The following is a 26,702-nucleotide window of genomic DNA, read 5'->3' on the forward strand; positions in this document are numbered from 1 at the left end:
ACGCTTCATAAATCTGGCCCAGACGGACTTCATATGCAGACGTAGCTTCTTATTGTGTAATCACTGGGTTGTAAGACCTGGCAACAGTGTTTACCTAGTCTCAGCAAAATCAGCTGAAAGCCCTGAGCCAGCCAGGCCATTTTCCTGCTTTTGAAAGTGTAAGAACACTTGGAAAGCAGGGAACGCCGTGGCTTGGGTTACTTGGACTTAGTCTCCTAATCCTGAGGGCAAACAGCGCAGTTCCGCACTGAATTGCAAATAATCTCCATAATCATAGCCTCGTTCAGATAAACAGCCAGACCAGCCTGGATCAGGCCAGAGTGTTTTCTCGAAATGGTGAGAGCCTCCACAGTCGCCCTGAGGGAACTGCTATCAATGGCCTCTCCCAAACGCCTCACCCACAACATGTGCTGAGGAGAACCCAGCTGATAGTTTTTCTGACCGTTGCTGCTCTAAGCCAATGAGAGAGGCTTTCTCATGCAGATATACACAGTTCTGACACAGTTCCTGTGGCCTTCTGCCATCCTTTGGACACACCTGTTGAGTGTGTGCTGATCATCATCATCATCATCATCATCATCATCGTCTTAAAAACATTTGATCCAAATGCTAGAGTGGCCGCATTTGTGTTCTCAGGAAAGAGGACACTGGGGACACACGGGGATCCACCGTAGTTGTGTCTGGCCCCAGCCACGACATCCTAACTCCTAACTGTGTGGGTCCCTATGTGTCTGGCACTGCATGTATACATATATGTACTGTATATATATGTGTGTGTGTGTGTGTGTGTTGTCTTCAGGCCTGGATGTGCTGGCTACTGCCTCACACTACTGGCCGCTGGATGCGGTGGATGGACTGCGCAGCCTGCGGGATCAGATTGGGAATAGAACAGGTCATGTTAATGGGACTAATATAAGTATGTGCACCAGTTTTGGCTGAGCCACACAGACCCTCTCTGCTCTCTCGCTCTCTCTCTCTCCCAGTCTCTTTTCTTAATGTCTCTCGCTCCCATTTCTCTTTCATTTTATGTCTTTCTCTCCCTCTCTCGAATCCCCTCCTCTTCCCCTACCCTCCTACCCCCCCACACCTCTTTCTAGTCTTTCTATCTGCCTGCTTCACGTCTTCCTTCCTCTGTTCTCTCTTTCTCTCTCTCTCTTTCTCTCCAGCTGTTGAGCGCTGTTCTGCACTCGTGCCTTGCTGTGCTATAGGCTGTGCTGTAGTTGTAGTGCAGCTGTCCTCACTGCCGCGACTCTTTAGAGTTTAGCTCGATGAGCGATAAGTGTTATTTATGCTGTTTTACTCCGGCGCTGTGATGAAGACACTAAGCTGCAGTGGGAGTGTTGAGTATGAAGACATTTATGTCAGCGATTCTCCCCAAAACAGATGTATTGTTCTTGTCTTTGTGTGTGTGTAAGTGTGTGTAAGTGTGTGTCTGTCAAGTTTCCACAGAAGTCGTACAGATTTGTAACCCCTGTCAGCTGTTTAAACGAGCTCAATAGGCTCTGCTCTGAATCTGCACTCCCCAGATTCTTTCAAGTGATTCATAGGAGAGACAGTTGTATCCTCTAATAGGGATGTTATTCAATCGGTGTGTGTGTGTGTGTGTGTGTGTGTAAAACGTGCTATTTTCCCCTCACTCTGTAATTAGGAACAGAGAGATAGACTTTGATCTTCCTGTCTTCAGCTTCAGTTTGCACATCTGTGGCTGCCGCAGCATTTTCCCATGTGCAATACAAAGCCATCAGATAACGTGTGTGTGTGTGTGTGCGTGTGTGTGTGTGAATATGTGTGTGTTTGTGTTACTGCAATCCAAAGAAATTTAGTATGCTGGGGATCAAAATAATTCATATTCAGGATGAAATACTGGTGTAGTCTTCCCAGAATTCCCCCCTAGATTTTCACATCAATGTTACACCACTCAATAACTATCAGAACACCCCCCTGACCGTGTCTGTTAGCAGGTGGAGCAACAAGGCTACTATTCATTACACAGTCATCACTGTCAGACTGTAGATTCATACTGGATTAGACTCACTCTGCAGTCATTACTGTCAGACTGTGAAAACTACACACACTAGATTCATACTGGATTAGACTCACTCTGCAGTTATTACTGTCTGACTGAAAACTACACACACTAGATTCATACTGGATTAGACTCACTCTGCAGTTATTACTGTCTGACTGAAAACTACACACACTAGATTCATACTGGATTAGACTCACTCTGCAGTTATTACTGTCTGACTGAAAACTACACACACTAGATTCATACTGGATTAGACTCACTCTGCAGTCATTACTGTCAGACTGTGAAAACTACACACACTGTAGATTCATACTGGATTAGACTCACTCTGCAGTTATTACTGTCTGACTGAAAACTACACACACTAGATTCATACTGGATTAGACTCACTCTGCAGTTATTACTGTCTGACTATGAAAACTACACACACTGTAGATTCATACTGGATTAGACTCACTCTGCAGTTATTACTGTCTGACTGAAAACTACACACACTGTAGATTCATACTGGATTAGACTCACTCTGCAGTCATTACTGTCTGACTGAAAACTACACACACTAGATTCATACTGGATTAGACTCACTCTGCAGTTATTACTGTCTGACTGTGAAAACTACACACACTGTAGATTCATACTGGATTAGACTCACTCTGCAGTTATTACTGTCTGACTGAAAACTACACACACTAGATTCATACTGGATTAGACTCACTCTGCAGTTATTACTGTCTGACTGTGAAAACTACACACACTGTAGATTCATACCGGATTAGACTCACTCTGCAGTCATTACTGTCTGACTGTGAAAACTACACACACTAGATTCATACCAGATTATACTCACTCTGCAGTCATTACTGTCAGACTGTAGATTCATACTGGATTAGACTTACTCTGCAGTTATTACTGTCAGACTGTGAAAACACACACTGTAGATTCATACCGGATTAGACTCACTCATACGAGTTTACCATTGATCCTTTGGTCACCCTGTTCACCCTGGTCTCTCTCTTTCTCTCTGCTTATGTCTCCATTGTGTCTGTATGCATTGTGTATGTATCCATGTGCCTGTGCTCTGAATCACCTGTGTGTTTTTGTCCTCTCTGTTTTTGTTTCTCCACGTTTTTGTTTTTTTTCTCTTCATCACAGCACTAAGAATCCACAACCACACTGTCCTGCCCTACCATAACTCTTCCTCTGTGTACACCAATGACTCTGCCTACACTAACATTTCCGTCTCTGTAGGTGAGGATCCTGCACTCCTCCACTCTCCGATAGACACCAGCACACATGTACACACACTGGGTCCCGCTGCCAGTCAGGGAACTCTAATAGGATTTATAACTTCATACACGATAGCTCTCAGCTATCAGCTCCACCCAGCTCCACCCTCAGATCTGTTCTCTCTTAGCGATACTGTTGCACAAAAAATAGCCTAAAAAAACATGTAATTGTATTTTTGGCGTTTTGGACTTTTTGACATAATGTGAATCTGGACGTTGTCCTTTATATTTTATCCCAATTTCATGATGAGTGGACCAATAGAAACGCTCCGAAATGACTTGGACTTCATTCTTTTTACATTGACTTCCATTGAAAGTTGAGAAGGTTTTGGTTTCATAAGAGACATTTTTGTCTTTGATAAGCTTTAAATTACTAAAAAAAACTTTATATCAACTTATGGTTCTTTAGATCTTCAAAGGTTCTTCACACTGACAAACATGAACTTGTTTACAACCAAAACAACCTTTGAAGCTCCTTTATTTTTAAGAGTGTATGAAAGAACATGTGTGGTGGAGCCACTGTTGGTCTGTCCAACACAAAAACATCTCCCCTTATTCAGATTATAATTAATAATTTAACTTATTGATAATATTAATAATAATAATAATAAACTGAATTAACTTTATAGATTTAATATCCTGAATCGACCTGGTTTTCTGTTTAAAAATAATAAACTGGAAATGGAAGGGAAGCTATAGTCCCTCTTAGACTGGTGAACCCTGGTTAGCTCAGCTATGTCCATTTCATTCCCCACCATTTTACCAACAATATGGACTCCCAGTAGTCCCAGCAGTTCCCACCAGCATGTTATCCACTTCATTATACTCTATAGATGGATGTTGACCCCCCTTCCCCCCACTTTCCTCTCTTTCTTCTCCTCAGCCTCGGTCACGCTCCACCCCTCTGTCCCCTCTGTGTGATCTGACCCTGTTGCTCTCTCTCCTTGCGCCTACACGTGCCACCTACAGCAAGCCATTCATCCTCTGGCTTGGTCCATCGTCCTTTTCCATGTTTGTTGTTGTTGTTCTTCTTCTTATTCCTTCTCTTCCTCTCAACCCATCCATTCATGAGTAGACGCTTGTGTGCTTATGGCTTCCGCGGGTCATTTGGAACTCCCAGACGTATCTGTCCTATGAAAGAAGATGTAGTTGTCCAGTGAATCATCCTTTGTGCCCACACAGAGATGAGTTAGCAGGTGGAAAACAGCTCCGCTATTCACCATTCTAAGGCCGTCCTGGTTCATCACCCAGTTCCTAAGGGGGTTCCTCATTTCCTCCATATCGGTCTGTAGTCTCATCAGCATGAAAATGTTTTGTTTGAAGATTAAATCGAAATATTAAAGCAGTAATTTGGTGAGAATCACATTCACCCAGTTATCTCACCCCAAACGCAGCAGAGATCGGTCCAGACATTTGCCGTCTGAAGGATGCTGGAGCAATGAGGCACGCTAGGCCCAACATTCCAGGCTGAGGAACAATAAGGGAGTATGGACTGAAATAGAGCCATGCTTCCTCATTAGTATTGTGCTATGGAGTTGGAAACTACACTGCATGGACAAAAGTATTGAGACACTTTACACCTAAAGGAGCTTTTATTACATCTGTTACATCTAAACCCACAGGCATTATTGTGGAGGTGGTCTTAGTGGTCTTAGTGGTCTTGGTGTTCAGTGCATCAGACGTACGATGAATTTTGGTCCAATGATGTTGACCTAAAATGTGGGAGATTTTAGTGCTTGGGAATTCCTCTGGAATTCTACTCCTTATTATCTGGACACTAAGAGACAAGTGTCCAAATCTAGTGCCCTAAAAAGCAAATAGGGATCTATTTGGGTCGCAGCCTAACATTTTTGGGATGTGATATTATATAATATTGTAGAATAAGAAATTACACTATATGGACAATGACAATAATCATTCATTGTTTGTATTATATGTATATGATCTCTGTGAGGATTTGATTGCATTCAGCAACAAAAAGCATTGTCAGAATGTTGAACTGATCTCCAGCATACCTCCTTTCTCTCCATGGAGCTCCATCCATCATTCCAGAGAACACAGTTCTGCTGCTCCATAGCTCAACCCAGTCTGTGCTAGATATTCTAGATGCTCCATCTGAGCCAGATTCATTTGCGCTGGTGCCATGCATTCACCGGTGTGAGGTAAATCGCCCACAAATACCCCGAACTGGGTGATGTCATGTTGGCCGTGTTTTGGTGAAGACAAACAGAGCGGGCCTATTTATTAATTTCATAATCTCATAAAGTCAGAGCTGGACCCATAAATCCAGAACTGGACCAGCTAAGGTGCCAAGCGGCACTCCTTCAGCCCGGCTAGAGCTGATTAACTCCAACCCCCCGCAAAAAAAACAAGGCGCTTAATGAAAACCACCTCCGAAGTGTTTTATACAGTGAGTGTGAGGAGCGCTGCGGCCCTGTCCAAGAGCACAGACACACTGGCTTTGTTACTGTGCTGTAAATCAGCTGCAGTGCTGCAGTGCTGCTGGTGCTGCTGGAGCTGCTGGCGCTCTGGCTGGTTTCAGGTGTTATAATGTGGTGGATGTTTGTTCCTGTAGATATCGTAGAGGGGGTGGTGAATAAAGGCATTTATCTGAGTGGAGACAGAGGAGCCACTTTTCTCCATTTCGGCAACTACAGAAACTCCTGTATCAGCGACCCCACACTGTGTGGCCCCCAGGGTGAGTACAACACACACACAGTCACATGCTCTCTCTCTCCCTGTTTTACTTTCTCTACCCTGCCTCTCTTCCCCCTGTTTCCATCCCTCACTCTCTCCATCCCTCTCTTTTTCCATTCCCACTTTCTCCTACACTTCTCCTTTCCCTCTCTCTCTCTCTCTCTCTCTCTCTCTCTTTCTCTCTCTCTCTCCCTTTATTATCCCTTATTCTCTCTCTCTCTCTCCCTCACTTTAGCCCTCTTCCCCCCCCACTCTCTCTGTCCCTCTCTCTTTCTCTCGTCCCTTCTCTTTCCATCCCTGACTCTCTCTCTCATTCCCTCCCCACTTTTCAACCTCTCTCTCTCTCTCTCTCTCTCTCTCTCTCTCTCATTCTCTCTCTCTTTCTCTTTCTCCTCTCTCTCTCTCTTTCTCCCCTCTCTCTCTCTCTCTCTCACTCTGTCTCTCTCTCTCTCGTTCTTTCTCTACCTTTGTTAGTCAAGTCCTCTCTCTTTCTCCTCTCTCTCTCATTCTCTCTCTCTCTCTCTCTCTCTCTCTCTCTCTCTCTCTCTCTCTCTCTTTCATTCTCTCTCTCTCCCCCCTTCTCTCTCTCTCGCTTTCACACATGTTTTCTCTACCTCTCCTTCTCTCACTCAGCCTGTTTTTTTCTTTCAGCCCCTCTGTCACGAACACACACCCGCACACACCCGCACACACACACACACACACACACACACACATATTTGCTCCGTCTCTCTTCATTCTCACACACATCCTCTTTTGATCTCTCTGTTATTTTTCTCCTTAATTCTGTGCCTTAATGACACACGTCCTGTTGGCCCTCGTCTCTGCGGGACGTTTGCTCTGCTGCAGGAGAGAAGGGCCCTTTTCGGGCTCCTAGCAGCTCGGATACGGGGCTTCAGTGCCTGGAATGATGGGACTTGAATCATGTTCGTCTCCAACAAGCCAGAATGACACAACATCGGCTAATGATGCAAACGCAAGATTTACGACAAATGCAGATCTGTAACTGCAGATAGCAGCTGAATTATATCGGATTACATCAGGAAAACAGAGAGCTTTCCTCTACAGGCTGAGCTCATCTGGCAGCCCTCTCACATTATATCAGCATAAATTCCAGAAAAACTCGATTCATTTTCATAAAGCCGCTTTTCTGAGCCTGTTTTCTGTGCTGTTCGAACTGAAGTGGTCTGGGTCTAATAAGCAGTGACTTTATTCATCATCAGATGTGCGTTTGTTCTGAAAAGGTGCTTGGCAGTAGCTGGCGGATTATGAAAACCAGACGTGAATGCCTATATAATAAGCATCGTTGCACACATATCGCTCGCGGCTGTGCACTCCGTTACTGCCGTCTTTTTGTTAAAAGCCTGGTAACGGCACCGCTTGTCTTCCAGTCGTCAGGTTCCTTCAAAATGAATTACACTGTAACCCTAGAGAAGCTCATTAGTCATCTATTGCCATGCTGTTTGCTGTATGTATCACTGCACTGCTTAGAATGCATTACGGCCTTGAGTAGTTGCTGTGTGACTGCTAACGGACTGCTTTCCCAATGTACCTTATGAGTCAAAGATTAAAAATCAAAGCTCAGATTGATTGATGACTTTAGGTCATTCAGGGTCAGCAGTAGACCCTGTTAGACGTTTTGCTGTGATGTTTTTTTAAAGAAGGCTGGAGGGGTGGGTTAAGTGGGCTGGTGAGGTTTCGTGAGCCTGATGAAACTGATGAAAGTGGGTCTTTGTGTGGCAGGTGTGACTTTCTCATTCTTCTGGAAGAATCAGGAGGAGAGGTCACGCTTTGCCGTCATGTCCGGAGGAAAGATCATTTCTAACGGCTTCTCGGTGTACACTAACCCGATGGGAGGATACGTGGAGTTCTACACCAGAGGAAAGTTTAGACGCTGGAAAGCTAAAATTAAGCCACCAGGTAAATGTGAAACCTATCACAAATACAGTATTAAATAATGAACAAAATTAAATAATAAAAAAGTATATATATATATATATATATATATATACAGATGGGGCATATTAATACATATAGACTTTTACATATGTGTATATTTAAGGGTATATAATTAATATGTATGTATATATGTATATAGTTCCTACCAGTTCCTACCACAGTTATCACAACATTTTCCCCATTAGCTCATAAATAACATAAAAAACATCACATATCACATCATACAGTATATATATATATATATATATATATATATATATATATATATATATATATATATATCATACATATGGGACACAGCCTCATACTGAAATTACAATGAGTTAATGGGGAAAAAGAAGTCGTGCCTATGGTGACTGAACGAAGTGTGTGAACTGCGGTTGTGTGGGTTTTGGTAGATTGAGGTTTCAGTTTTGCACTTTTCCAAAAGCACTCTGGTTTGGATGTAGTTTGAAAATTGACCATAAATGTTTTGAATGTGTGTAATTATGTTCATAATGAGATGAGTTATTGACAGATTTGCCTGTGTGTGCGCCACAGTCCCTGATAGTCTTTGGCTTTCACGCCTGCCAGCTCGTTTTTTGCTCTTCTGTTAGAAAATGTGGGGTTAATTACCATGCATGACTCTTGATTTAAGACACAACTCTTTAGATGCCTCAGAAATGATTTGGGATGTAATTTTGTATTATTTCAACATCGCAAAATATAATTGGTATTTAAATGTCCTGTCCTGTTGGTTTTAGTGAGTGTGTCCAGCACTCACAGTGTGTTTTGTGATAAATGGTTGGTAAATGTTGTCTTTTGTGATTTTGAAGCATTTCTAACGCACTGAGAATGCTGGCAGAACACAGCGCCCAGCACTGGAGCTACAGTCTGGCTAAATAAAGCTGTTGAGCTGACAAGGGACTCTAAATCTCTACCCTAAATATTTAAAACAACAGTTTACACTGACTTTAACTTTTTATTTAAAGATTATTTAGTAGAAAATACCAACCATAAAAAACACAGCCAACATTTCTGTTATCAATTAAAACTAATTAAACCTAGATCAAGTAGCTGGATTTAAAGACATCATTTAGAAAAATATATACCATAATTATTCACAATTATACCACAATTATTAACCCTTGACATTGAGTCATTGAGCTAAGACCTGTTTGATATCTGAAGTGTGCTTCTTTAGCTTAGAATGGGAAATGCTAAGCTAATGTTGCTAAGACAGACTGGTCTTAGACTGTCACCAGTCTCACCTCTGTAAACACACTCGAGAATGTCTCTCAGCCTCTCTCAAAACAGCTCACTTTAGGCCCTGTCCACATGTCTCTGAGATGTCCCACCCCCCCCCCTGCCAGTTCCTAAAATATATTTCTGTCCACACAGAGATGAAAACTCTAAAAAGAGAGACACCATCAAAACACCTTAAACACTACTCCCTATGTAGTGTACTACAAGCCAGGGAATTACAGATGTTTTGATACTCTAAACAGAGGATTACACATCTGTAATAGAACAGAATTTACATTTACTCATATGTGGAACTCTGAAACCTGTCTGAGCTCTCTGCGTGTAGACGCTGTAGTTTTATGACTTATGTAGTTCACTATGTAGGGAGTAAAGAGGTATTTCAGAGTGTGACATCAGCAGTTTTTTAAAAAAGTATCCAGATACATGTGGACGAGGCCTTGCTGGTCAGATGTGCTAGTCAGAAGATCCTACTTCTCACGCGTGAAGTCAGAATTACGAGCATGTCGCGTTAAAGTGCTTCGTTGTCTGAGCGAAATGAAAAATGGTGGCTTGCATTAATACAACTTGCACCGCGCTGTAGAGCAGAGTGGTCAGTTTGCTATGGATAGAATGATAAACCGCATTGTTCTACAGCACGTTTAACGCACACGGATTCCAGATTACAATAACGTGCATAAACAACCACTAGCAGCAGCTGCGCTGTTAAACATAAAGACTTATGTATCATATCCAGTCTTCTTCTTAAACTATCCCAGGATTTCCCTCCAGAAATTCTCGTTTTTGAGGAACTATTTAATTATTTCATAATTTCACCATAAATGCACCTCTCCACAGAGCTGAACCGCTCTAAAAATAGTCCAAACTTAGCTTTAAAATCCATGTCGCTTCAGGAAATCAGATGTTTTTAAAGCTTGTTCGCGTAGCTTTTTAATAGACATTTGAAGGAAAGACTTGAGTTTACTGAGATGAGATTGTGACGGCCCAGGTACAGTGTTTGGTTGCAGTGTCAGCCTAGCATCTCCAGCATCTCTAAACTACAGAAGAAAGCTTGTCTTGGCTGATCAACTGCATCTGGACTCAGTGATCAGTCATGCTCATTTGATTTATTCCTTTTTAAAATGTGGTTAACAGATAAACAATATGGGATTTTCTAAGTTTCTATAATCTAAAAATATTACAAATACATTCTAATATTTAATAAATACGTAATATATAAACTCCAGAGGCATTTGGCTACAACTGTGCGACTTTACCCTAGTAAAACCTTACTGTCTGTACCTCTCCCAGGCCTACAGCTGTTTGCTTAATAAAAGCTGTTCCTAAAGAATGTCTTTGGGCTTTGGACAACAGCTGAAATAAGAACGAGTGTTGATTACGCTGATGTCATGTGAAGGCTATGCTGTGCAGGGCTGTCACACAAAGAAAAGCAGTAGTGATGGTGGTATAACAGGCTTTATTCATTTGCAACCACTCAGCACATTTAAATCATGTAAATTCAGAGTGCCATTTTTTTCACTGCAGAATAAAAGCAAACGCACGCGAAACATCTGGTGCTGAAGATTTAGCATCCCTGATTTCACTGGCTGCATTCAGGCCTGATTCGGATGTACTCTGCTTGCATGACTTGAGCACATATGGTACAAAAGCTAGCCCAGGCTGGGATTAATATGACGGATATGTGCGTTTCAACAAAAGCCCTTTCTAATACTCACCTATTCTCCCTCTATCTCGCTCTCTTTCTATATCCAGGTCCTTTCTGGACTCACATTCTCTTCACGTGGACCCTGAAAGATGGCTTGAAGGTGTACATTAACGGCACCATTAACAACAGCGATGCGGTGGGAGACGAGTCGCAGAACTACGGCGACGCCTACACCGACCTGGTGATCGGAACAGGAAACAGCCAGTTCAATGGTAGATATGTTACTGGAGCCTTCGATGAGTTCGTCATTTGGGAGAGAGCTCTTTCACCCATGGAGATCTGGCTCTACTACAAAGCAGCCACAGGTAGCGTCCTTTATTATTACTGCATTACTGAACACGTATAGCACATCCACACAGTTTTCAGTGCTGGTGTTGTCTCATATCTACATGCTCTGACCGCGCCTGCCCCTCCGTCCAGCTGTCTATGGCTGTTTGTGATCTGTAGCACTTGTCCTGTGGTATCCCAGGCTTGCTACAGATGGCACCTGTTCAGATTTCAGCTTAATGTAGGACATTCTTCACACCATACTGTACGTAAGAGCCAAATGTTGTTCCTTAACGAACGATATGAGCTTTAATACTGTCATTTACTGTCCTTATTTTCGGTGCGACAGCAGATCCATTGATATAGAGTTCGTTAACCACAGTGATATTAAACACTCAAGTAGTGTAACAGTATAACATGCTACAGGTTACAGGGTGTCACAACAACTGGAAATGGAGAATTTCGCTTGAACAACAGCGTTACGAACACAACACGAAAAGACTGGAGTGCTGTGAGACACCATATAACTATCCAACAGCTTCCAAAGATGAGGATATGCATCTGAATCTAAAACATCCACCCAAACGCCCACACATCTGCTCTTACTGTTTTGTGGAGGAGAAACCAACACTGGAACAACGACTCTGTAATGAAGCTCTGGTGAAGCGAACGCGTTGGGTGCTAGTGAGGCTTTAGCTAAATTAGCTCCTAAGCTAACATCTTTCCAGGTCATTTTAAAAACACCTGCCGTGTCCGCGTCACCGGAGCCTCATACCAGAGCTTCCCCCCCGCAAAAAGGTCAGATCAGATGTGGACATTTGGGTGGACGTTTTGAGTTTAGCACCTGCAACCACAGACACAGGTCCTCTTCTTCTTTGAATGTGGTACCCCACAACCCTGGTCCTGAGGGCTCCTAATCCTGCACATTCCAGTGCTTCCCCTGCTCTCAACAAACAAGAGCTCACCGTTGATGGCTAGGCTATGGGTGTTCCCAGTATGCAATGGTCAGTACCTACCAAAAGTGCTCCAAAGAAGGACAACCCAAGATGGTACCAGTGGTAAATCCATGGCGGTCCCACCTCACAACTTACAGGACTTAAAGGATCTGCTGGTATCTGCTTCCAGATACCACAGGACACCTTCAGAGGTCATGGAGAGTCCATGCCTCAGAGGGTCGGAGGTGTTTTGGTGGGGGGAAACCTACACACAGTATTATCATTATGGCTGATCAGTGTAATTATATAGTTATGTATTTGATTACAGTTATTTGACTGTCAAGCAAAATCTCAGACACGTCAGTAGTTCTATGGGTGTTTATTTTAGAACATTGTGTGAAAGTGTGCAATCTGCATTTTCCACAGAATTGCTCAACAGCGAGTTACGAGAGAAATAATTGATATAAAATGACAGCATGCTTTTGTTATTGGCAGCGATAAGTGTTATTATACAAGCTGTTTACTGGCCAGTGTTTGTTGTTATCAAAACTGCGGAACGCTGCGGGTCAAGCGTTCAGCTCATTCCTTACCTATCACAGACATTCGTTCAAGACACAAAACATCTGCAGCAACGATCATTTCCTTTCCTGACGTTATCAGTATCATACAAATGCAGCAAAACGGAAGGAGGGTTTAGGAGGCAATATCCACATTCTCCACATTCTTCTTCTCCATCGCCATCTCACATTCAACAGCACCACTCAGAGAAAACACACAAATAGCTCCTACTGTAGAACAGAACCTCACTCTGACTTATACCGTGTCCAAATGTTTGTGGACACGCCTTCTAATGGATGCATTCAGCTACTTTAAGGTGCAGTTGTCTAGTCCCTGTAGAGAAGTGCTGCCAATAGAATAGGACAGAAGCAAATAAACATGAACCTATTGGCACCATGCTGCCTAATGCCAGGCGTGGGCTTGAGGGGTATAAAGCCCCCCAGCATTGAGCTGTGGAAGACAGTATTCTCTGGAATGATGGTCGGTGCTCCAGCACCCAGTACTTTTGGGTTGAGTTGGGAAGTTGGGGATGATGAAGTGGTGTGGGGATCATCATCCAACATGTTGAACTCACTAACGCTCTTTCCACTGAATGCAATCAAATCCTCACAGCAGTGCTCCTCCAAAATCTAGCGAAAAGCCTTCTTCCCTGGACAGTAGAGACAGTTACTCTACATATAAGCAGGATCAGCTCTATTTAATACCCTTGATTTCAGAAAAAACAATGAACAATGAGCAGGTGTCTCAATACTTTTGTCCATGTAGTGTATCTTCTACTGTATGTGATGGAGGGATTGCGTTAGCTGGAGATTGGAAGTGTTTAGAGCTGTAGTTTAAGGGACTGGTGGGGCTCTGTTTAAAAGTACAGAGTAATTGAAAGAACTCAGAGAGAGCCAGATTGAGGTTTGCTTACTTGGACGCTTGTCTGAGCGTCCTGAACCCCAGCCATACAAGGTTTTAGACCCTTTTTATACAAATTATGTTAGGAACATGGTGTGCATCAGCTCCGAGTTTTGACGACTATAAATTATACCGAGTATGTCATGAATTGCAACGGGGCGAATTCCAGGAAAGCCAGCGATGTTTGATTTAAAGCAGCTAGACTAGAGTACTGTTTACTGTACATACACTATGTGTCCAAATGTTTGTGGACACCCCTACTAACGAATGCATGTAGCTGCTTTAAGTTGCCAGCAATGCCAGGCGTGGGCTACAGTGTGGAGCAGTGGAACTGCGGTGTTGTACTGATATATGGTGCTCCATCCAATGCCATCCAATACTTGCACCCAACACCTCTCAGCCACCACCTCTCTTTCTAAACTGCTCCAATGTCCTAGTGCAACCAACGCACTCAGAGGAAAGCTCCATGTGCCCGGCTCAAGTACAGCCAGCTTTGCACTGGAGTGATGAGGTGAGAGTGCCATCTACTCGCCCTGGACAGAGCAAGGCTAATTGTGCTCTCTGTTGGGGCTCTTTGGCTGCCCTTGGCTAGCAGCATGACGGGGAGTCAAACCAGCGGTCCTCTGCTCATAGTCACAGCACCTTATTCGGCTGGACCACTCGAGGCACCAACATCCTGACCTCACTAACGCACCACAACAAGTAAAGCTGTAGTAACAGTCTTGTTGCTCAGCTGCTCACGGAGCACTATAACCACGCGATGGCCGGTGTTTACTTGAACCTGAATGGCTCTAATCATCAGCCTGTTGATGTCTTTCATTTCATAAGGCCGCCTGGCCTGTGTGAGTAGCCCATAGCAGTGGGCAGAGTGGACACAGGCTGCCATATGTCTGCCATGTGTCTCTCTATCACATCAGAGTCCATCTTCATCAAAACCACCGGACCCCACCAAGCAGCCAGCGGGCATGAATTACAGTGCGGTTACGAAACGGCCGCTTCCTCTTCCAAAACGAGGACGACGAAGAAATGCCGTAAAGCAGAACGCTGACATGCTAATGGTCTGCTGGAAATGCCTCCCAACCCTGACTCTGGTGAGGGGTTTTGTTTGTGTTCACATTAGAGGACGCTGTAGAGACGTTTGCGGTGGATAATTGTTTCAGATGGCAGTTGTGTTTATCTCACTATTTGAGGCAGCTCTGGCTGTGGACTTGGCCAGCACTGTTTACCCACAGCATAATTGAGGCTGCGGTTTTAGCTGGAACTCATTCAATTAAGTTCGTTCTGGCTGTAAAAAGCCACGGGCAGAGAGCGCAACTTTCAACTGAAATGTTTAATGCTGTTTTAATCTGTGCAGTTATGGAGTTTGGAAACGATCAGCACGGATTCAGGGTTTTGTAAGGAGAGGTTTTGTTTGTTGTTCTTTCATTTCAGGCTGAATTTCAGGTTCTCATCACTGGATTATTACACTCTTGAAAATAAAGCTCCAGGAAATATACTCTAGAAGAGCGTGCTTTGGTTCCTTAAGCAACCTTTCTAGTAGATTTCTAAGCACACGAAAAGGTACTGAAGGGTCCTGAAGGAGATAAGGCTGGAGTATTCTTCTGAAGACTGGATTGGAGAGTTCTTTAGGAATCTAGAAGTGGACCTTCTATGCCGTCATCTTTTGTGTTTAATGTTGTCCTAATCTCTTTAGAACATTCTTCTTTCAGTAGATGGTTAACAGGGTCTTTCTGAGAACATTAACATTTCCTAAAGATACTGTCCATGGCTACATATGCAGCAGATACATTTGGAGTGTTTTTCAGAAGATCCATGGATTGAAGAGTTCTTTAAGAACCCAGAAGTGGTCCTTCTATGCCATCACTCAACTCTTTTTGATACTTATTTAGAAAAACAGTGTTTAAACTGTTTTTGTGATCAGTATTGGCCTTAATCGCTTTCAAGCATTCTTTAAATAGATGCTCAACAGGCTTTTTTATATGGAAAAGTCCTGAAGATACTGTCCATGACTTCAGGTGCAGCAGATAAGGTTGGAGCTTTCTTCTGAAAGCTGGATTGAAGAGTTCTTTAAGAACCTAGAAGTGGATGTTCTGTGTGAAGCCCAACTACTTTCTGACATCTATTCTTTTTCTCATTCTTTTGCTGCCAGCATTGCCCCGTATCTGTAGATGTTCAACAGGGTTTATCCGAGTACTTGAAAATCTGCTGAATGCTACTCAGTGTTATGGATGCAGCAGATAAAGCTGGAGTATTCCTCTGAAAAATTATATTTGGAGAGATCTTTAGGAATCTAAAAGTGGACCGTCTATCAGTATTGGCCCTGATCGCTGTCCTGTATTCCCATGCATTAGTAACTGCTGGTCATATTCATCCAAAACAGCGTCCGTTAATGATAAAACCGTACTGTTCTCCCCAGAGAGAAAGAGACGAAAAAGCCAGCATTCCCCCCTTCAGCAGCACTGGGCTATAATAAGGCCCCTAGCATGGAGGAGTATTTAGAGAGCTGGTCTGCCAGGGGGGCTATAAACTGCCTGCTTGTAATTGACCATCTGTGTATTTCTTGTATGGAAATGCCTCCTGCATGGGCCAAGACAGGAAGAGCTATCAGTGGCATTTACCTTCACGACAGGTGTGGAGCATGTTCTCTCAGTCTGAGAGGTGTCTTCGAAAGGTAGATGTCTTCTGATTTTAATATCTTATAATAAAGCTTGACTGGCCTCCCTGATCATTTGGCTACTGGTTACTGCAGGGCATGCACTTCATTGCTTCATTGCTGGACGTGGTCTTAACTTTGTTTGCTTGGATCACGATTAATGAACGATTTTTTAAAGGAACGATGGACACAGCATTTCTGCTGAATTCTCCTCCTTGCTGCTTCCGTGTCGCACATTTGAATACACTGTAAGGAATTTAGCTGATACCCAATCCAACACCCAACACCTCCCAACTGCCAACCATGTAAGCATTGTCCCTTCTGTTTTCTGTGTGTGTGTTTACCACAGGTGACGATGTGGTTTTTCCCCCAACTACTGAGTCGCCAACCTACATCCGCACTACGACTGATGCTATTGGTCTGCAGGTAAATACTCACATTCTCATCACTTCTGCCTCCACTTCCTGACACATGACTGACAGTAAACAGATCGGCCTATGAATAAAAACATATAATACATTACAGACAATTCCACATGATGTTTAAAGCTCAGCTCTACTGTAGCGTGTCCGAATGTTTGTGGACAACTCTTTGGAGGAGATAAACTATTGAAACTATTGGCGCCATGCTGCCTAATGCCAGGCGTGGGCTAGTAGAGGGGTATAGTATAAAGCCCCCCAGCAGCATTGAGCTGTGGAGCAGTGAAAGAACTGTGTTCTATGGAATGATGGATGGTGGAGCTCCATCCAGTACTTTTGGGATCAGTTGGGGATGATGAGGTGGGGTGATGATTGTTGTTTAACATCCTGACCTCACTAACACTTTTGCAGCCGAATGCTGTCAAATTCTCGCAGCAATGCTCCTCATAAATCTAGAAGAAAGCCTTCTTCTCTGGACAGTAGAGAGAGTCACTCCAATAAACGCAGGATTAAGTCTTTTTAATAGCCTTGATTTCAGAAGAAACAATGAATGAGTGGGTGTCCCAATACTATTGTCACATTGTGACAATATTCGTATGTACATCATTGAAACTGTCTCACCAACCAAAATGGGCTTATTTTGTTCCACCAGCTCTCATACAGCCTTTCTGCCTTACCTGACATCATTAAAAAGCTCCTTCATTAGTCAGTTTTGAAAGGTTAATTAAACGTTTTCAGGTCTGATTATGCTGTGTTATGTTAACTATTCCATGCAGCACTTTGGGTGTAAGAAAAGCACATTATGGACTGTGATAAATGAATCAATGTGGCTCCATGCAACACTGATAATATCTAATTAATAGTTGTTTTCATTTGGAGTACGAGCCAAGATTCATCCACTGTATAAAAGTTTAGCTGAAGTAATAATAGGTTCTTCTTAATGCTTGAATCTGTAGGCGTTGGTGAAGTCTGGTGAAGCATGAGCTGCAGGTTAACTACGTATTTGAGCGCTTAGCATTAGTAAGCTTGGACGTTAGGACCTGTGTTGAGTCTAGTGACTTCATTTGGCTGATAATAAATTAGTCTGGCCATTCAGGCACAGACAGATCCACCATGGCCTCCAACGGTGCAGAGGAGGGGGAGTTTTATAGCCCCCATTTTACAGACTCTCAAACTGTCCTCTGTGACTTTTCCTCTCATCAGCCATTGAATAAGTAAAGGGAGTGAGAATACACATACACACACTCACACACACACACACACTCACTCACACATCTGCTTCTTTTATACAGTGCCAGGACATGGGATAATATGTGTCCCCATATGATTTACATATACTGTATACTTCCTATATGAATAGAATTATGCAAGAGTTAGTTGTGCACTAAGCAACGTCTTGCATTGGCGCTGAAGCTCACCAGCAAACCATGAAACGTCTTTACTTCTATTGTACTTGGATACCTTCAGGTTTCACTTGACCTTCAGCCAGTTTGGTCAGGGTCTGAAGAAGAGTGTGACCTCAGGTCTGCACTGAATTGCCAACCTGTCTTTGCTCCTAATCAAGCTTTTTAGAGCAGAACAGCCGAACCACCTGAAACCATTCAGAAATGAACAGAAAACTGTTCCACTAGTTAAAAGGTTCAGCCACTGCGGTTCATAATGTGACGCTACTTGTTGAGGAGCTATAATTGACCCTCAAGTTCAGCGCTCAATTACTCTGTTTCTTACTTTATTTATTATCCGAACTTCCGTATGAATTATCGCAAATACCATCATGGTCGAGATGATCTACGGCCTTGTCCTTTGGCTCTGGCCTACAACTCCTTCACAGCCGTGACATCATTCACGATAACACACGACCTCAAGGGTTTTTTAGGCAGTTAAGAGTTTTGGTTCAGACGGCGGAGTGTATCAGACTCAGAGGAATCCTCCTGTGAGGAGTTTGGCAAAGCAGAGAAGGAGCAGAACGTCTCTTTATGCTAACACCACATCACCTCATCTCTGACTGGGCCGACTAAAAACCAGCACTCACTGAGCTTCATTCTGGAGGAGAGAAAAATCAACCCGGCAGGTTTAGCTCCTCCCACTCAGTCCATGCAAATATTAGCGACATTAGCAGCATTAGTAATGAGCGCCCTGGACAGCACAACTAGCAAAGAGACACAGCATCGTATTTCTACGTTAAAGTCCTCACCAAGACCCGGCACTGAGAGGTCTGACCCGGCACCGAGGGATCTGACCTGTCCCTGATGGGTCTGACTCAGCACTGAAGGGTCTGACCCGGCACTGGGAGATCTGACCTGGCACTGAGAGGTCTGACCCGGCCCTGAGAGGTCTGACCCGTCACTGAAGGGTCTGACCCGGCACTGTGGGCTCAGTTTCTCAGGGTTTTAACTAAATCTTGCTGATACAGTCTGATTGGACACTGAATTGTTCTTCACACTGTATCAGAATTTTATGTTGAATGGACCAATAGAAAGGCCAAAATCTGGAATCAAATCTTTTTACATTGACTCCCATTGAAAGTTTTTTTTCCTTTCCTTTTCCTAAAGCTGCTGTTTTGGAGATGCAAGGTTTTTGCCATACAGCATCAATATGCGAGTGCATGTGTTATGTCATTTTTCTAAGCTAAATCGAACCCCAGTCTTAAGCTCAGCAACTCGATGACATTATTGTACTTTGGCTTTCCAATCGCTTTTCCAGCGCTGTAGGTTAGACCTGTTTTTCTGCTGAAACTCTTTGAAAACAACCCCCCCCCCCACACACACACACACACTCTGTGCTCGAGTCATACATTCTCAAATAATCAGGGGATTTAAAGCTAACTCAGACGTATGACAGCTGCCGAGGGGACGTAAACCATGCACACACCCACACCCTCAGCAGACCTATGTACCCGTTCCCAGCAGGAAATGAGGTGGAGAGCAGAGCCGTAAACACAAACAAATCCGTCTCTCGTTGTGCTATTGTTTTCCTGCAGACGCTGAGGAAATGGAAAGAAATTGGATATTGAGCACTCACGCAACAGGCACCGCGGTCGATTATTAAGCCGGGCGGTCAGAAAGGAGGGGGGTGGGTGGGGTGTGGGTTCCGAGGCGGCCAAAGTGTTCCCAGATTTAACACAGCTTCCTTTAGGGTATGGCTAAAACAATAAGGCAGTCAGGAGGCAGTCTGCAACTTTTTTCAGACCCATTTGATTGAATTCTTTATTCTCAAACTGGCGCCTGTGATTCTTAAACACTCGTAATCTCATCCCCGCTCAACGCAGGCGGCTTCGTGCATATGTGTGTGTGTCTGTTTGTGTGCGCGTGTGCATGTGATGTTCCAGACAGATGTAACGAAGGCTGAGCGGGATGTAACTTCAACTCAAGAGAGAAATAAAGCTCTAATTAAGTCACGCCACTCTGGATCATTTTCATAAATGAAATCTCTTAAACTCAAACATGTGGGAAAGTGATGTCAGACCCAAGCTGCTGTTGACCACCTGTAATGTCCTAATACACTCCCGGCCCAAGGTTTTAGAACACCCCCAGTTCTTCAGGTTTATATTGACATTTAGGCTCCTGGAGGTCAGGGATTAACCTGAAATTGTACAAAATCCAGTGACCTCAGATAGTAGAAAGGTGCGCAGTAAACCGGCAGTCTGACCATCACACCTGCTTAGTTAGCAGGAGAACAGTCTTCTCACCACAGAAAGCCCACTTATGAACGTTTAGACGAGAATGACTCGAGCGACGGCTTTTAGAAAGACAGAAATCTGAATCTAAAGGTTTTTCCCATGGTTTTGGATCCGTAGCCCCCCCGCTAAGCTAGCTATTGTTTAGCGAACTCAATTACAGCTCCACCAACTATCAGACAGCTCAGTGCAACTGCTGTTGACACAGGTGTTGAGAATGAAAACTGGCGTCTGAGAGAGTGAAGTCCAGCGACTGGGGTTGGGAGAAACAGGGAGGCGAAATGAGAGGCCGGTTCTGCTGTGTTTGTTCTCATAGCCGGCTCTCTAGGCTTGGATTAGTTAGATAAGCTAGTAGGCTAACACAACAAAGGGACTTTTTGGGAAACGCTTCATTGGTTAACAGCTCTTTCCTTTAGAGACGTTCCACATAAAGCCAGAGTTTGGTAAGGACAGTTTCCTACACTATCATAAACCCTTGGAAACTGGAGAGACCGACTCTTACTGCAGGTGGAGTGGCAGCAAGAAAAGCCTAGGCCATGCAGCACTGCTAGTGGACTACTGAACAAAATTGGGATGTTCTTAAACTTTTGACCGGTAGTGAATGTGTTCATGTATGTATGTTCATCTGTGTGTGTGTGTGTGTTTTTACAGACAGTCACATCACCGTCCCACCCAGTGCTCTCTAACCTGAGCAAGGATGTGGCGAGTGCTGAGGCGGCAGCAACCATGCCCGTGATGTCCTATCTCCACTCCCTGCCCTTTAGCCTGCCCAACAAGACCATTCCACAGGACTCAGCTCACAACCTCACACAGGTTCACGCACTGAAAGCACACACACTGACATCCACATTCACAGGCATAGGACTTTTTAACCTTTTCTAGTCAGATGATCAGACGATAATAAGAGCAATAATAAAATTTCACTAAATAATAATATTTCAATAAAATTTCACCCCTCACCTTTAATGCCATCAGTCAGACAAGCTGTGTTTGGTGTCTTTTTATGTTTGGTGTGATTTTATAGGTAAGTTTATTCTCATCGACTAGCTCCTCCAGTTTCCCGTGGTTAAGCACGGGATTGGTGTTTTTTGCTCCTGGCTTCCCCCTACAGGTGAAGAGTGTAATTCATTCACTCCAATGTTGTAAATACAAATCACATTTTAAGCTCCCCCTCATGGACGGCTGTACACGTGCATTTATTGACAAGCCCAAAACGTTCTTCTGGGGTATTCCCGGTATGCAGTGATCAGTCAGTACTTATCAAAGTACTCTGGTGAGCCAGCGAAAGGGTCATGAGCTCCCAAAAGGCTCAATGATGCAAGTGGAAAACGAAGGCTAGCCAGTTTGGTCCGAGCTCACAGAAGATCTACTTGTGGAGGCCACGCCTTAACGGGCCAGAGCTGTTTAGCAGCATAACGGGGACCTACACAATATTTGACGGCTGATTTTATGGCTGTTATGGCTGATCGGTGAAAATTGCTTGTGGCCAGAAATCATATACCTACAGAAAAATACACTATATGTCCAAATGTTTGTGGACACCCCTTCTAATGAACGCATTCAGCTACTTTAAGTTGCTCCTGCCAATATAATAGGACTGTCTGGAGACAAACAAATATTTTGATATCCTTGTGTGCAGGTGTCCCAATGCATTTAATAGTAATAATTTTGAGATGTTGTTTTATGTGTTACAGTCATTGCTGAATAGTGTTGATGAGGTGATGTCCTCCAGTGTCTGGAAGGACGATGAGGAGGTATGAGTAATGCCTGATGGTTTGTTTCGATGAATAAGTAAAAAAGATATCCCTGCCAACATGCTCATGTGGGGCTCACCTGGGTGGGCCGTGGGCTAGGTGGGTTCCAGGTTGACTTGGGATCTAAATGGGTTTGTACATGGGTTGTTGCTTGGTTCCCAAATGGCCTCAGTCTATTCTTACATGTGTCCGATCTAGGCCCCATGTGCAGTGTACAACCCAGATGGGGCCCATGATTAACCCCTCCTGGTCCCATCACGGACCCTGGTGGGATCCTGGTGGGCACCTTTCTGGTCTTCTACAGGCTCTAAATGGGCATGTTATCTGGGATCTAATGTTAGTGTGTGTGACTGGGTGAGTGTTTGTGAGTCGTCCATAAGAAGCAACACTATGCTGTTCTCTGTGTGTGTCTATGTGTGTATGTGAGCAGTGGACTCCGGTGGTCAGTGGTCTCATAGACACAGTGGACAAAGTCATGGTGCATATGGTGTCCAAACTCCAGTCTAACCCAGACATGCCTGTCACTATTGGTGGAAAGAGTTATGTTGCAGGTTGGTACACACACACACACACACACACACACACACACACAGCTATACAAATACTACACTATACTATTATATCCTCTATTCACTCTGGTTGACGTGACTGGATTAGTTGTATCTGATGATTTTAAGTGAGTACTAATAAAGTACTTTACCCAGAAGTACTGAGTGATGTATCTTTGACTGGACCTGGAGCTTCCTCAGTGATAGCAGGTCTGGTCCACCTCACTATACTGGCTGTCCTGTGAGAATTATGAGAAATTGCGGATGTACTTCATCACAAACCAGCCAAATCAGCCAGTCAAATGTTATTACATGACCTCCTGTGGGAAAATGAATCCAGTTACTGTAGTGCTTAATGATGCACAGTAGAAGTCAAAAGTATGGATACTCTATTTGCCACTCTTGGTTGTTGCCATAGAACCATACTGAACAATATGACATTAAAATCTGTCCATACAGAATGTGAATCAAATGTAACATAAATAAACAATAGCAGTATAATTGCACGTGCATATGCACGTGACCTGCAGATTAATCGGCACAGTTTAACCATAACAGTGTGGAACACAGTTTTACTGCCTCTGTTACTTTATACAGTAATAATTCCCTCAATCTGGACACAGAGCTGCAGTGAGAACACGCTCTCTCTCTCTTGCTCTCTCTCACTTCCTCTCTCTCTCCCTGCTGATTTTGATAAGACCCGGTTTTGATAAGACGCTATTTTCACCCTCCTCTGTTCGTAGATTACTCTCTGACGAAGATCCCTCAAAACTACGATCTGTCTGCCTACCGCTTCCCCACACAGGGCAAGAACTACATCTCAGTACCAGGAGAGGCCTTTGCCATGCAGAGTGAGTGAACACACAGTACCCACCCACACAGACACAAGGCTGAGTGTTTTCATAAGAACATGTGTGTGTTGTGAGAGTGTGTATGTGTGTGTGTGTGTGTGTGTGTGTGTGTGTGTTTGTGAGAGAGAGTGAGTGAGTGAGTGAGCGTGATCAGCTCGGCTGGAACGTAACACTGTAATCAGCTCTGATTGCACCTGCCAATCAAATACCGCTGAGAGCTTCACTTAGCTATTTCACTCATTGGCATTAATACACAGGAATCTGTGTGTGTGTGTTTGTGTGTGTGTGTGTGTGTGTATGTGTGAGAGAGAGAGATATGGGTCGAGAGAAAAGCAGAAGATAAAGAGGAATTAGTAGTTTTGGACCACTATAATTTGACAGACTCCACAAATAGTTGATGGTCTTATTTTTACACTACTTTAACATGTAGGCTGGCTTAACCAATAGCATTTGTCCACAATTACTTATAAGTATTTAAGTATGCTCATTCATTGTTTCTTCTGAAATCAAGGGTATTAAAAAGTTTATCCTGCTTTTGTTGGAGTAGCTGTCTGTACTGTCCAGGGAAGAAGGCTTTCTAAATGCTCTTGGAGCATTGCTGTGAGAGTTTGATTGCATGCAGCACCAAGAGCGTTAGTGAGGTCAGGATGTTGAATGATGATCACTACCCCACCTCATCATCCCCAACTCTCCAACTCTTTCCAAAAGTATTGGATGGAGCTCCACCATCCATCATTCCAGAGAACACAGTTCCTCCACTGCTCCACAGCTCAATGCTGGGGGGCTTTATACCCCTCTCTAGCCCACGGCTGGCGTTAGGCAGCATGGTGCCAATAGATCTGCTCCAGAGAGTCCTATTCTATTGGCTATTCTATTAGAAGGGCATGAGTCTGACATTGCCCTGTTGTCAGTTTTTAGGGGAACCTTTCCTGGAAAAAATGAATAAAGGCTGGGACCTTTTAAGGTTCGGACCAAACAGTTTAGGTGTAGAACCTCCTAAGATGCAGCAGCAGTATAACAAATAGGCCACATTTTGGGACCCAGCCTGTATGTGAGAGCTGACTTCTGAGAAAGTGAACTTTTCCCTGCAGTTTGGTCAGAGGAGCAGCGGCTGAGTGTTAAAGCGGTGGAGGGGGTCATTAGTGGCGATGTTAAACCTGCTGTTTGTTTGACTCTGATTTGGGTCAGCTCCCCTGGCTTGGCACCCGGCTTCAGCTACGCCTTCCTCCGAGCCCAGCGCTTTAATCAGCCATTAAAACGCCATTATCAGGAACAGCACATAAACCTCAGCACTGGCATTCGCACACTGCTGGGGTGTTGCGGACACATGGAGCAGTTCGTTAAGAACCCAGCTCAGGGTTTATAAGCCACTTAAAGACTCGGAAAGTGGGAACGCGTTGGACCGGGCTGAGTTTCCGCCTGCCCAGGCTTCTGGTTTCTCTGATTAACTTAGTGAGGAAGGTGTGGGGGCAGTTGTTCTTGTTTTAATCTTTGGGTTTGTAGATTATTGGTCCAACGCTTACTTGGATAATTGCCTACCAGAAGGTTTCAGGAGGCCATTGAGTTCTGTTAGTGGGAGAGGACTGATTCCATGCAGCTGGTGATTTTTTGTAGATGTTTCTACACACAGTAAAGACGGCACTCATTGTTATGGTGCTTTAATAGAGATGCTTTGGAGTTGATTGAACGACTGGGCAAGCCTTTGATACATCGATCAGCCACAGCATTAAAACCGCAATCAAATGGACAAGCATAAGAATCTGGGCACTTTAACCAGAAACTAACTGTGACGGCTAGACGACTGAGCGGTCAGAACATCTCCAAAACATCAGCCAGGTCTTGTGGAGGGTTCCTGGCATGCTCCAAGTGCTCCAAGAAGGGACAACCGGTCAGAATCATGGGTGCCCAAGGCTCACTGATGCTCATGGAGGCCCCACCTGACAATTTACGGTGCTTTTAAAGCATCTGCTGCTAGGGCTGGTGTTTCAGTCCGTTCTGTCCTCTCTAAAAGGATCTCCAGGGTGGTGGAAGTGCTCCTCACACCCATGTGTGTGTGTAGTAGGTGTGTGTGAGCACACTGCTCTATTAGACTCACAGTGAGAGGAGCTAGTGAAGTGGATGTGATAATGAATAAAGCCTCATTGTGTATTTCTGCAGCCTGCTGACACATTCCCAAACACACACACACACACACACACTCTCGAAAGTACACACATATGCAGGCATCCAGGGCTCCTCTAATGCTCGCAGTCACCTGCTTCCATTTAAGAGCAGCATAGCAGCTGAACGCTGCTTCCCCATGTTTAGTCTTAACCTTTGAAAAGACTGACGGACTAGTGCTTATTGATCTGAGAGTTCTGCTGCAGCAGATCCAACAAAATACAGATGTTCTGATATTAGATTCAGATGTTGAAGGTTCTCTGTCATTATCCGGGTTTTGTCCAATTACAAACTAAGGGAAATAAGTCATGTTGCCGTCCGCTACAGCTACACGAAGAAAAATGCAGACGGTTCTGAAAGAGCAGGGCAGAGCCTTTTTCAGACCAGCCTTGGCAACTCAGGATGTGGAAAGCAGCCGTTAGAAAGCTGTGTGTTGTGATCAGACCGTCCGTAGGGCCAGTCACTACACTGTATTTTTCACCTTGTCCTAGTGGCAAATTCTTTTAGCGATATGTGGGTGTTTTTAGGGCATTTTTATATTTTGCAAAAACTTAATGAATGTTGGTCCAGTGCTGCCACTATGACCCGAGCATCGCTGGTTCGAATCCTGAGTCATGTTGCCTGCCATCAGTTGCCAGGAGGATAGATGGCGCTTTCTCTCCCCTCATAACTTCAGTATGAGGCTGGACGTCTGCTAGCTGCTGCATCAGTACTGGGTACCCGGTAGAGCTGGGCGATATGGTAAAAATACTACATCACGATATTTAAAGACTTGTTTTGCGAAACACGATATTTATCAATACATGTGATCACAGACTGAATACATCAATAACAACAGACTCTTATAAACTACGGTTCAGATCCTCTCCTGTACTGAACACAGTGATTTATACTCAACACCTGCTGCTCTTCATCTAATGATTAAGCATTAACAGTCTCCTCCATATGATTAGACAAGCTTACTGTTATTAGAATAACAACATTTATCACAATACGATACAATATCACTATATTGTCCAGCTCTAGTACCCGGTATTGGCTGTAAAAAAATGGTTGCTGGTTG

At 43.9% G+C, this 26,702-nt stretch overlaps 2 protein-coding genes across 4 annotated transcripts in view; both read left to right on the forward strand.

Annotated features, from left to right (window-relative positions):
* rimbp2b (RIMS binding protein 2b) overlaps window positions 1-5,953 on the forward strand; it is a 119,021-nt gene extending 113,068 nt beyond the window's left edge. The window contains exons 24-25 of one of the 3 annotated variants that reach the window (XM_072682488.1): window positions 800-892; window positions 5,891-5,953. In XM_072682488.1, the coding sequence (XP_072538589.1) occupies window positions 800-892; window positions 5,891-5,899 (102 nt within the window). In that variant the 3' untranslated portion in view covers window positions 5,900-5,953. Of the gene's footprint in view, window positions 1-799; window positions 917-5,890 lie in introns of all 3 variants that reach the window. The other 2 variants (XM_072682486.1, XM_072682492.1) reach the window with 2 other exon arrangements.
* The window catches only part of adgrd1 (adhesion G protein-coupled receptor D1), a 65,238-nt gene continuing 44,477 nt past the window's right edge, over window positions 5,942-26,702 (forward strand). Inside the window, exons 1-8 of the mRNA XM_072682504.1 lie at window positions 5,942-6,013; window positions 7,756-7,932; window positions 10,966-11,223; window positions 16,581-16,657; window positions 20,978-21,139; window positions 22,021-22,080; window positions 22,511-22,631; window positions 23,372-23,479. Coding sequence (XP_072538605.1) covers window positions 7,812-7,932; window positions 10,966-11,223; window positions 16,581-16,657; window positions 20,978-21,139; window positions 22,021-22,080; window positions 22,511-22,631; window positions 23,372-23,479 — 907 coding nt within the window. The 5' untranslated portion in view covers window positions 5,942-6,013; window positions 7,756-7,811. The remainder of the gene's footprint in view (window positions 6,014-7,755; window positions 7,933-10,965; window positions 11,224-16,580; window positions 16,658-20,977; window positions 21,140-22,020; window positions 22,081-22,510; window positions 22,632-23,371; window positions 23,480-26,702) is intronic.

Source organism: Salminus brasiliensis, chromosome 6 (genome assembly GCF_030463535.1).
Source record: "Salminus brasiliensis chromosome 6, fSalBra1.hap2, whole genome shotgun sequence".
NCBI classification, from domain to species: Eukaryota; Metazoa; Chordata; class Actinopteri; order Characiformes; family Bryconidae; genus Salminus; species Salminus brasiliensis.